We start from the raw sequence: 13,335 nt of genomic DNA, 5'->3' as shown, positions 1-13,335 counted from the left end.
CGTGGTGCGGATTTTTTAGGAGTTTTTCTGTTTTAAAAAGCTTGAAAAATCTCTTAATGCCACTTTCATTGCCCTCATTTCCAAGAAACCTGGTGCTTCTGAGCTCAAGGAATTTTGACCTCTTAGTCTTGTGAGTGAGATTTACAAGATAATATTGAAGGTCCTTGCTAACTGTATGAGTAAGGTAATGGAGCGAATCATCTCTAACAAAGTTTTGAATTCTGTTCCCGTGGCCATTTCGGTTGAGGTACTGGAATGGAATATTTCGGTACCAGCACACGAGCCAGGGTTGCTTCTTTCAACAGTGACCTGCCATTGGATTCCGACAGTTCCAGATCTAAGAAAATTCTCTCTTTTGATGTCGACGAAGCTATTAGTAATCATTGAGATATGTAAGTTGCTTGAATTGTTTATCCTAAAAGTAAAAGTGGAAGGCTAGGGTCATGATCGTACATGGAGGCAATTCCCAAAGAGCTAGAGAATCTGAGTAAGTTTAGCAGCCCTTTTTTTCTTTTCTTTTCTTTTTTCATAGTTTGCTACAAACTTCTTTACCATTCTCCAAGAATAATGCTAGGTGAGATCTTGTAACTTTTATACTTTCTATTATTATTTTTTCTCTCTTTCACTCACTATCTATCTTGATCCTCTCTTCTTTTTCTTGAGAGAGGTGGCAAAAGAAAATGACAACATAAAAGCCAAGGCAAGTAAGCGAAGAAGAACTAACCAGCGAAAATTTCACAGTGAAAATTTCAGACCGAAACAGGCCGGAATGGCTAGAATTTTTGTCGAAACGAAACACCCCACGTATCTATGTTGGTTACTATTCTGGCACGAAAAATTCTAGCCAGAAGAAAATGAAAAACAAAACATTGATCTCTAAGCCCCAAAATGCATTTGTTCAATGTAAACAAATCCTTGATTCGGTTTTTATTGCTAATGAATGCCTAGACAGTCACTTGAGGGAGGGTGTTTCTAGTGTTCTTTGTAAGTTGGATATGAGAAAGGCTTTTGATCATGTGAATTGGGACTTCCTTTTCTATATGCTTGGGAGATGCAATTTTGGGGCAAGGTTGTGTTCATGAATTAGGCACTTTGTTTCTACAGCCCGTTTCGTTTCGTAGTATTGGTTAATGGTAACCCATTGACTTTTGTCGTAGCTCACGTGGCTCAAGGGAGATCCCTTATCTCCCTTCCTTTTTGTCATTATTATGGAGGCGCTGGGATGGATGGTGGAAGCCGTTGTGGGGCAGAGGGGGGGGGGGGTTTACTTTCTGGCTTTTCGGATAGTAATGCCATTAATGGGTCTATTACTCTTTCGCATCTTCTTTTTGCAAGTAATACCCACACTTTTTGTGATGCAGATCATGGTCATATTCAAGCTTTAAGGGTTGTATTATTATGTTTTGAAGCTACTTCAAGCCTTAAGGTGAATCTTGGTAAGTCAAAGTTGGTTTCGGTGGGGGAGGTGCATAACATCAATAGTTTGGTAGGCTTGTTGGGCTGTAAAACAGAAAGTTGAGAGAAGCCTGGTTGGTTTGAAGTGACTATATTTATTTAATGGGGGTAGATTACTCTTGTTAAGAGCACTCATTCTAATCTCCCCGCTTACTTTCCATTGTCTGCAGGGGTGATCAACCGGGTTGAGAAGTTGTTTCATTCGGTTTTATGGGGAGGTATGGGTGACGAAACTAAGTTCCAACTAACAAGTTGGAACAAGTTTGTTATCCTAAATCGGTTGGAGAGCTGGGAGTTCGTAATTTGAGGATTTTCAATAAGGTATTATTGGGAAAGTGGCTATGGAGATAACACTTGGAAGGGGAGCCTCTTCGGAGGGAGGTCATTGATCGGAAGTATGGTAGTGCTTGGAACCGGGGGGGCTTAGTTCTCTAGTGTAGTTCGGGGGAGTCATGTGGACTATATTCCACTAAGTTTAAAAATTATTCCTAGGTCCAAAAGTGATTAAAAATATATTTTTAGACCCAAATTGTAACTTTTAATTTTGTAAGTATGACTATAATTTAAAAACTATGTAGTTTTAAATATGCTAGTGCATACTTTGTGAACAAGTCTATCAAATTATAATATAAATTTATATATATACAATTTGTAAAATATAAATATATACTTATGTCTATATATATAATATATATATATATAAATATGTAAGCATGGGAGGAGCGGGCCATGGCGGGGCGGAGCAACGAGGTGCGGGGCCACTCCCTCACCCTACTATAGTTTTCTCTTAAACATTCATAAAGAAAGTCGTTTTTACTTTATATTAATTCAAGGCTGTTCAATATGAATTCAATTTTTTTTTTACTAAAATCAATTGAGTTTTTGTGATGAAGCTTTTGTGATCACAAAAAAGATGAAGCTTTCCTGGATTTGGTTTGGGTTTGGGTTTGGTTCTTTCCTAAATTGGACGCAACACTCGACCCTTTGAATAAAGAACATGTATTTCTTGAATCATGTTATGGGATTTTTGTCGTCTTTATTTTTTAACTAGTAATTATGTCTCACATCTAACGAAACTTGACCCAAGTCCTACTCCTTCCACAATCAAAATGTGGTTAGTTGTTACGCATCATTGAAAAAACAACAGAGAATTTATATATAAAAATGGTTTCTTGGTTACATTTGCATACAATATATCTGACTCGATATTTTCTTTTTGAGTGCTGCAATTTGCTATATGAGAATGCCAATTTGATAATGTCAAGTTTTAGATGAAAATTTTATTACCCTTGGACGTACTGAAGTTTTATGTTTATTTATATATTACCTCTCAGAAGAAAATTGCTTATTAATCGAGGCTTAGATTACTATTGTGACGTAAGATTTAATTGCATGTTTTGCTAAAGGTATCCACGTCCAATCAGCTGATTCTATCATTAATGAAACTGGTTTGAACATTCAAAAAGAAGAAAAACACCAAGGGGATCAAGTAAACACGATCAACTCAGGTATGTTCTGCCCTCGTTTCCCCTAAGTTTTGGCTTGTAATTGAGAACCATACTTATATCAACTTGAATTTTTATTTTCTTGTGATAATTGCTTTAAATGATGAAACATAACTCCCTTTGATAATAGAAAATGTTATTCTTTCTCTGTTGAAAGCATCAATGAAATTGCTTTAATCTCCAACACAATTTCTACTATTGAAAATAGTCAAAGACAATGTAGTTATATGAGAAGAAAATAAATAGTGGGGGAGCAAAAAATCATGCTGTTTAGGGTTGATGTCTGTATGATTTTGCTTGCTTCGTCCCCACTCTAATTTGTTTGCAACGGCCTTGCTGGAGAGCTGGTAGGTGGACAAGTTTGTACAAAGTATGAAAAAAAATCAAAACATTTTTAAAACAGTCAGCTATACGAGAACAAGTTGAGTGAAGCAAACAACCAATGCAGTCAACAATTGATGCTCTGGAAAATAGCGAGAAGGATTTATTGCATCCGAAAACTATTTTTTAGTATTTTTCGTTAACATTAAAGATAGGCTACTTGAAACTAGTCCTTATTGTAACTAAGATTTTTGAGCTCTATGTGGAAGGTAGCCGATCAGAGTGTATTATAGAAAGGTGGTGAAAGAGCTGGCTTTGGGATCCTCAGCTGTGAAACGGCACGTGCATGTCAACATGGTATTTGAATGTTGGACTCGAAGCCCTCTTTTGTGAGGGTTCTCTCATTTATCTAGAACACTTTTGATAATTACAAGTATTGATGTCAGCCCTTACGGCAGCTGTACAAAGTCAAATACAGTATGCTCTCTACTATGCAATTGTAAGTCAAATACGGTGCTATAATTGTAAGTCAAATACGGTGCTACCTAGAATTCAAAGCTAGTTGTCCATGTGAACTATGCTATCCATTGACAGCCACTCTCAAATTGATGCGGGTTGGTCAACAAGCATCAATTTGCTACTTAAGAAGTAATGTCTATGGCGTGTGAGAGCTTTGGTGAAAATATTAGCAATTTGTAATTCAGTGCAAATATGTAGAAGGGTGATAACACGAGCTTCAAAAGCTTCACGAATAGAGTGATAGTCGACTTTAATATGCTTTATGCGTTCATGATGACAGGATTGGCCGTGATTTGTATAGCACTTGAATTATCAACATGTAAAGGGGTAGGATCGGCCTCGAGGAATCTAGCTCAGCAAGCAAACCTCGAAGCCAAATAATTTCGGAACAAGCAAGAGACATCGTTCGGTACTCAGATTATGTAGATGACTTAGAAACTCTATCTTGATTCTTACTCTTCCAGGAGATCAATGCATCACCTAAGAACACACACCAACCTATGATGAAGCTACGTGTATCAGCACATCCAACCCAATCAGCATCGCTTATACGCAGTAAAGCGAGGAGAATTGCCTGCAGAACAGAATAAGCCACGGGCAGAAGTACCCTGAACATGGCATTTGATCCTATAGACAGCAGCCAAATGAAGATGACAAGGGGTCTGAAGAACCTGGTTAACTTGTTGTACTGCAAAGGAAATGTCTGGTCTAGTAATGGTAAGGTAGACAAGGCTACCCACCAACTTCTAGTATAAACTTGGATCAGCAGGTAAGTTACCCTCCTCTTTGCGAAGCTTAACATTCCATTCCATGGGAGTATCAACAGAGGTAGCCTCTTGTAGGCCAGTTGTAGCCACCAAGTCACTAGCATACTTATGTTGATTGAGTGAAATGTCAAATAAATTATGATGCACCTCAAGACCGAGAAAATATGTGAAAGAGACAAGATCTTTCATATGAAAGAACTCTAAGAGGTGTGTCTTGAGCTGGCCAAGTAAAACAGAGTCAGAACCAGTAATCACAATATCATCAACATAAACCAAAAAAACAACAATAGCCATGTCTAATTTCCTAGATTTCTGAAGAAACAAGGAAGTGTCATATTTGCCCTACCTGAAGGAAAATTGTAATAAAAAAGTGGATTGAAATTTATCAAACCATGCCCTTGGAGCCTGTTTGAGACTATAAAGGGAGCAACAAATCTTACACACACGCGAAGTCGAAGAAGAGAACAATCCCGAGGGTGGCTTCATATAAATACATTCCTTAAGATCCCCATGAAGAAACACATTTTTGACATCCATCTAATGTAGTGGCCAATCATTAGAAGCAGCAAGAGCTAGAACTATATGAACAGTTGTCATCTTAACCGCAGGTGCATAGGTCTCTTCATAATTGACACCATATTCTTGATTATTCCAAAGTGCAACAAGCCAAGCTTTGCAATGACCCAAACTCCCATCAGATCGGACCATGATTGAATAAACCCATTTGTAACCCAGGGGAACAATGTTGGGAGGGCAGGACTCAATGTCCCTAGTGTGATTAGCCTCTAGGGCAGATATGTCTTCCTGCATGGCTTGCCACCAACACTCATGCTTAGCAGCTTGTGTGTAGGATGCAAGAATAGCAAAATTGGTCATATTGAAAGTCACATAATATTTAAATTTTTCATGTGAATTAATCAAGGAAGATCCCCAAACATCACTATGGATAAGATCAAAACAATGAGAAGCTCGACTAGGATGCAAAGAAAAGGGTATGGTTTTGCTTTTACCAAGCTTGCAAGAAGTATACTCAATAGATGAAGAACAACGTTCTTTATTACCACGTAAACCAGAGTTGAAGACATGAGATAATATATGAGTATTGGGATGGCCTTAGCGTCGATGCCACACCATACTCTGGTATGGAACATTATTACAAGCAAAGGCAAGATTAGGGGACACTGAAGAGAATGTTGGAACAGGAAAAAATAGTGGAAACAAGTGCCCCACTTTAGGTCCCTTCGCGATCGGCTTCCCCGTTACCCAGTCCTGCACATCACAATCATCCGCAGAAAAATTAACAGCATAATTGTTATCACCTAATTGACCAACAAAAATTAAGATATGGGAAAATTTGAGGAGCAAGAAACACATTAGTAAACTTAGAAGAGATTTCGCCGACAGCAGCGATCGGCATGGAACTGCTGTTGGCAGCTTGAATAGTAGATTGTCCAGCATATGGCTGAAAAAGACACAGAGCAGTGGAATTATTTGTAATGTGATTAGAGGATTTTGTGATCACGAAAAAGATGAAGCTTTCATGGTTTTGGTTTTGGTTTGGGTTTGTTTCTTTCCGAAATTGGACGCAAAACTTAACCCTTTGAATAAAGAACATGTATTTCTTGAATAATGTTATGAGATTTTTGTCATCTTTATTTTTTAATTAGTAATTATGTCTCCCATCTAATGAAACTTGACCCAAGTCTTACTCCTTCCACAATCAAAATGTGGTTAGTTGTTACGCGTCATTGAAAAGACAACAGAGAATTTATATATAAAAATGGTTTCTTGGTTACATTTGCATGCAATATATCTGACTCGATATTTTCTTTTTGAATGCTGCAATTTGCTATATGAGAATGCCAATTTCATAATGCCAAGTTTTTGACGAAAAGTTTATGATCCATTGACGTACTGAAGTTTTATGTTTATTTACATATTACCTCTCAGAAGAAAATTGCTTATTAATCTAGGTCTAGATTACTATTGGGACTTAAGATTTAATTGCATGTTTTGCTAAACGTATCCACGTCCAATCAGCTGATTCTATCATCAATCAAACTAGTTTGAACATTCAAAAAGAAGAAAAACACCAAGGGGATCAAGTAAACACGCTCAATTCAGGTATGTTCTGCCCTCGTTTCCCCTAAGTTTTGGCTTGTAATTGAGAACGATACTTATATCAACTTAAATTTTTATTTTCTTGTGATAATTGCTTTAAATGCTGAAACATAACTCCCTTTGATAATAAAAAATATTATTCTTTCTATGCTGAAAGAATCAATGAAATTGCTTTCATCTCCAACACAATTTCTACTATTGACAATAGTCAAACATATGAGACGAAAATAAATAGTGGGGGAGCAAAAAATCATGTTTTTAATCATTGAGTTTAGGGTTGATGTCTGTAGGATTTTGCTTACTTCGTCCCCACTCTAATTTGTTTGCAACGGCCCTGCTGGAGAGTTGGTAGGTGGACAAGTTTGTACAAAGTATGAAAAAAAATCAAAACATTTTTAAAACAGTCATTTATATGAGAACAAGATGAGTGAAGCAAACAAGAAATGCAGTCAACAATTGATGCTCTGAAAAACAGCGAGAAGGATTTATATCAAAAAAAGTTAACCAAATAAGATCCGTCTGAAAACTGTTTTTCAAAATTTTTCGTTAACATTAAAGATGGGCTACTTGAAATTGGTCCTTATTGTAAATAAGATTTTTGAGCTCTATGCGGAAGGTAGTCAATCAATGTGTATTATAGAAAGGTGGTCAAAGAGCTGGTTTTGGGATCCTCAGCTATGAAATGGCTCATGCATGTCAACTTGGTATTTGGTTGTTGGACTCAATGCCCTCTTCTGTGAGGGTTCTCTCATTTATGTAGAACACTTTCGATAATTACAAGTTGATGTCAGCCCTTATGACAACTATACAAAGTCAAATATAGTATACTATCTGCTATACAATTGTAAGTCAAATACAGTGCTCTAATTGTAAGTCAAATGCGGTGCTATCAAGAATTCAAAGCTGGCTGTCCATGTGAACTATGCTATCCATTGACAGCCCCTCTCAAATTGATGCGGGTTGGTCAACAAGCATCAATTCGCTACTTAAGAAGTAATGTCTATGGCGAGTGAGAGTTTTGGTGAAGATATCAGCAATTTGTAATTCGGTGGAAATATGTGGGAGGGTGATAACACGAGCTTCAAAGGCTTCACGAATAGAGTGACAGCCGGCTTCAATATGCTTTGTGCGATCAAGATAGGCAGGATTGGCCTTGATCTGTGTAGCACTCGAATTATCAGCATGTAAAGGGGTAGGATAGGCATCAGGGGAACCTAGCTCAGCAAGCAAACCTCGAAGCCAAATAATTTCAGAACAAGCAGGAGACATCACTCGGTACTCGATTCTGTAGATGACTTAGAAACTCTGTCTTGCTTCTTACACTTCCAGGAGATCAATGCATCACCTAAGAACACACACCAACCTATGATGGAGCGACGTGTATCAACACACCCGGCCCAATCAGCATCTCTATACGCAATAGGGCGAGGAGAATTGTCTGCAGGAAAGAATAAGTCACAGGCAGAAGTACTCTGAACATAGCATATGATCCTATGGACAGCAGCCAAATGAAGATGACGAGGGGTCTGAAGAAACTGGCTCACTTGTTGTACTGCAAAGGAAATGTCTGGTCTAGTAATGGTAAGCTAGACAAGGCTACCCAGCAACTTCCAATATAAACTGGGATCTACAAGTAAGCTACCCACCTCTTTGCGAAGCTTGACATTCAATTCCATGGGAGTATCAACAGAGGTAGCCTCTTGTAGGCCAGTTGTAGCCACCAAGTAACTAGCATACTTATGTTGGTTATGTGAAATATAAATAAATTATGATGCACCTCAAGGCCGAGAAAATATGTGAGAGAACCAAGATCTTTCATATGAAAGAACTCTAAGAGGTGTGTCTTGAGCTGGCCAAGTAAAACAGAGTCGGAATCAATAATCACAATATCATCAATATAAACCAAAAGAACAACAATACCCATATCTGATATCTGAGATTTTCGAAGAAACAAGGAAGTGTCATATTTGCTCTATCTCAAGAAAAATTGTAATAAAAATGTAGTTTGAAATTTATCAAACCATGCCCTTGGAGCCTGTTTGAGATCATAAAGGGAGCGACGGAGCTTACACACATGTAAAATCGAAGAAGAGAACAATCTCGGGGGTAGCTTCATATAAATACATTCCTTAAGATCCCCATGAAGAAATGCATTTTTGACATCCATCTAATGTAGTGGCCAATCAATAGAAGTAGCAAGAGCTAAAATATTACGAACAGTTGTCATCTTAGCCACATGTGCAAATATCTCTTCATGATTGATACCATATTCTTGATTATTCCAAAGTGCGACAAGCCGAGCTCTGTAACGATCCAAACTCTCATCAGATCGGATCTTGATTGAATAAACCCATTTGCAACCAAGAGGAACAGTGTTAGGAGGACAGGACTCAACGTCCCAAGTGTGATTGGCCTCTAGAGCGGATATCTCTTCCTGCATGGCTTGTTGCCAACACTCATGCTTGGCCGCATGTGTGTAGGATGCGGGAATATCAAAATTGGACAATGCAGCAGTGAGAGTTGAAAAATTGCCAGAACTAGAAGAAGGAAACCCATACCTATCCGGGGCTACAGACACTCAAGGAGAGTGACGTACCAAAGGCTCTGAAGGTGCTGTAATTAACTGGATCTAAAGCATGGAAGGATCATATATTGGAGGAGCCACCAGAAGAGACTGTGGGAATGAACATCTCGTATATACAATATCTGGTTTAAAGCGAGAACTAACAGGATGAGGATATAAGGACTACGACTCAAAGGAGGGAAGGATCACAGTAGAAGGTGTGGGCAATGAAGACACAAGAAAGAAATGTTGATTTTCAAAGAAAATAACATTCCTAGAAATACGTGTAAGATGTAATGTCAGATCATAACACACAAAGCCCTTTTGACACACATTATATTCCAAGAACGCACATCGAACAAATTGAGTAGATAATTTATGTCATTCATGAGGAGGTAAATGAACAAAATATACACATCCAAAGATACGATGATTATCATAACTACGTTGCTTAGTCATAACTACGTTGCTTAGCAAACAAACCAAAATCGAGAGACTCCATGTGTAGAACTTTGGAACAAAAACGATTAATCACGTGAGTAGTAGTTTTCATAGCCTTAACCCAAAACAGAGAGGGAACAGAAGATTCTAACAAGAGAGTACGTACCGCTTCCAGAAGATGGCAAGTTTTGTGTTCGGCTACTCCATTTTGTTGTGGAGTAGCTGGACACGAACGTTGATGAAATACCTTTAGAAGCCAAGAAGTCCTAAAACTCATTAGACAAATATTCACCACCTGAATCGATGCATAATGTTTTGATAGAAGTAGAAATTTGATTTTCAACATGCGCTAAAAACACAATGAATGTACGAAAAACCTCAAATTTAGAACCAAGTAAATTTGCTATGATCATCAATTAAAGTCACATAAAATTTAAATATGTCATGTAAATTAACCGGGGAAGGTTCCCAAACATCACTATGGATAAGATCAAAACAGTGAGAAGCTGGACTAGCATGCAAAGGAAAGGGAATGGTTTTGCTTTTACCAAGCTTGTAAGAAGTACACTCAAGAGATGAAGAATAACATTCTTTATTACCAAGTAAACCAGAGTTCAAGACATGAGATAATATATGAGTATTGGGATGGCCTAAGCATCGATACCACACCATACTCAGGTCTAGAACATTATTACAAACAAATGCAAAATTAGGGGACACTGAAGGGAATGTTGGAAAAGGCAAAAATAGTGGAAACAAGTGCCCCACTTTAGGTCCCTTCAGGATCGGCTTCCCCATTACCCAGTCCTGCACAACACAATCATCACCAGAAAAATTAACAGCATAATTTTTATCAACTAACTAACCAACAAAAATAAGATTTGTGGAAAGTTGAGTAAGAAAAAAATCAGTAAACTTAAAGAGATTTTGCGGACAGCAACGATCGGCATGGAACTGTTGTTGGCAGCTTGAATAGTAGACTGTCCAGCATATGGCCGAACATGACACAGAGCAATTGAATTATTTGACATGTGATAGAAGATTTTGTGATCATGAAAAAGATGAAGCTTTCGTTGATTTGGTTTTGGTTTTGGTTTGGTTCTTTCCGAAATTGGACGCAAAAGTCAACCCTTTGAATAAAGAACATGTATTTCTTGAATCATGTTATGAGATTTTTGTATCTTTATTTTTTAATTAGTAATTATGTCTCACATCTAACGAAACTTGACCCAAGTCTTACTCCTTCCACAATCAAAATGTGGTTAGTTGTTACGCGTCATTGAAAAAACAATAGAGAATTTATATATATAAATGGTTTCTTGGTTACATTTGCATGCAATATATCTGACTCGATATTTTCTTTTTGAATGCTGCAATTTGCTATTTGAGAATGCCAATTTCATAATGTCAAGTTTTTCAAGAAAATTTTATTAGCCTTGGACGTACTGAAGTTTTATGTTTATTTATATATTACCTCTCAAAAGAAAGTTGCTTATTAATCTAGGTCTAGATTACTATAGTGACTTAAAATTTTATTGCATGTTTTGCTAAACGTATCCACGTCCAATCAGCTGATTCTATCATCAATGAAACTCGTTTGAACATTCAAAGAAACACGATCATATCAGGTATGTTCTGCCCTCGTTTCCCCTAACTTTTGGCTTTTAATTGAAAACCAGACTTAATATCAACTTTAATTTTTATTTTCTTGTGATAATTGCTTTAAATGCTGAAACATAACTCCCTTTGATAATAGAAAATATTATTCTTTCTTTGCTGAAAGCATCAATGAAATTGTTTTTATCTTCAACAGAATTTCTACTAATGATAATAGTCAAACACAATGTAGTTATATGAGAAGAAAATAAATAGCGAGGGAGCAAAACATCATGCAGTTAATGATTGAGCTTAGGGTTGATGTCTGTAGGATTTTGCTTGCTTTGTCCCCACTCTAATTTGTCTACAACGTCCCTGTGGGAGAGCTGGTAGGTGGACAAGTTTGTCGAAAGTATGAAAAAAAATCAAAACATTTTTAAAACAATCAATTATATGAGCACAAGATGAGTGAAGCAAACAAGCAATGGAGTCGACATTTGATGCTCTGAAAAACAGGCAAACGGATTTATTACAAAGAAAGTTAACAAAATAAAATCCGTCCGAAAACTATTTTTAAGTATTTTCCATTAACATTAAAGATGGGTTACTCGAAACTGGTCCTTATTGCAACTAAGATTTTTGAGCTCTATGTGGAAGCTAGTCGATTAGTGTGTATTGTAGAAAGGTGGTGAAAGTGCTTGTTTTGGGATCCTTATCTGTGAAATGGCTCCTGCGGACGTTGGAGTGTGCTTGTCTCCATGCGTGTCAATAGGATCGACAGATTTTATGATTGGAAGATTCTATCTATATCTTTCTTACCTTGTTTACATCAGCTATACAGATTAGTTTTCCTTTCTTAGCTTTACCGCGTATAGATGTTATTGTATAGTTGTGTATAGCTAGTTTTCCATATATAGAGTTTCCATGTATAGCTACCAGACTTTTCTTTTTAATGGAGTTCTTACAATGGTGAGAGGCTTTCGGTCAATCTGATATGGTATCAGAGCTTGTGTTCTGAACCTAGAGTATACATGCTTCTTCGATTTTTTTTTTTTTTTTTTTTTTGGTTTTCTCGGATTTAGCCCTAGGGCTCTCGGACTCTAGCCTAGATTTTTTTTGGATTCTTGTTTCTCTTGTGGTTGCGGCAGAACATCTTTGGTGCTATCTTGGAATTTTCTTTGGGTTTCTTTGCTTCTGGGCACTTGGAGATCTTTGATTCTCGATATTGTCAGGCTATTTGGATGTTTATTCCCAACTTTTAGGCTCTTTTACGGTGTTTTTCTTTCTAGGCTATTTTTTTCTTCACAATGTCTGGAGAAATCTTTATTAGTCGTTTCAATGGCAAGAACTATCTTAGTTGGTAGTTTCTATTTAAGATGTTTGTGGAAGGAAAGGAATTGTGGGGACATATTGATGGGACATCTTTAGCCTCTAAAGACCCCAAAGAACTCAGTACATGGGAGGCAAAGGATGCACTCATTGTCTCTTGGTTGCTTGGCTCCATTGAACCACATATGTTGAACAACTTGAGGTCTTTTTCTACAGCTAAAGAGATGTGGTAATCTCTAGGGTGTATATATAATCAAGACAACAATGCAAGCCATTTTTAGTTGGAATTGGAGATAGAAAATTTCAGTCAAGGTAATCTTTCTATTGAGCAGTATTATTCTGGTTTCTTGAACTTGTGGAGCAAATATTCAGGTATTATACATGCTAAGATACCCAAAGGGGTGTCTTCCGCACTTCAGACAGTTCATGAGGAGAGTAGACGTGATCAATTTCTAATGAAATTGAGGCCAAAATATGAGGCTGCACAGGCTGGGTTATTAAAGCGAAATCGAGTTCCTACATTGGATGTTTGTCTTGGAGAGTTGATGCAGGAAGAACATAAATTGGCTACTCAGGCAGGAATGGGACAAGAGAGGCTGCATTTAGAGATGGTGAATGTCGCCTATATAGCCCAGGGAAGAGGAAAAGGAAGAGGAAGAGAAAAATGTCAAATCCAGTGCTATAGTTGCAAATAATTTGGTCGTATTGCTACCAACTG

The 13,335-nt window shown here is 37.4% G+C and overlaps 1 protein-coding gene across 1 annotated transcript in view; it reads left to right on the top strand.

The window, feature by feature from the left end:
- LOC108990128 overlaps positions 1-13,335 on the top strand; it is a 61,840-nt gene that overhangs the window by 17,001 nt on the left and 31,504 nt on the right. The window contains exons 4-6 of the mRNA XM_035685470.1: positions 2,862-2,963; positions 6,608-6,691; positions 11,264-11,320. Of these exons, the coding sequence (XP_035541363.1) occupies positions 2,862-2,963; positions 6,608-6,691; positions 11,264-11,320 (243 nt within the window). The remainder of the gene's footprint in view (positions 1-2,861; positions 2,964-6,607; positions 6,692-11,263; positions 11,321-13,335) is intronic.

This window comes from Juglans regia, chromosome 14 (assembly GCF_001411555.2).
Source record: "Juglans regia cultivar Chandler chromosome 14, Walnut 2.0, whole genome shotgun sequence".
NCBI lineage: Eukaryota > Viridiplantae > Streptophyta > Magnoliopsida > Fagales > Juglandaceae > Juglans > Juglans regia.
The sequence above is the reverse complement of the archived record's forward strand: the minus strand, read 5'-3'. Positions and strand labels throughout refer to the sequence as shown.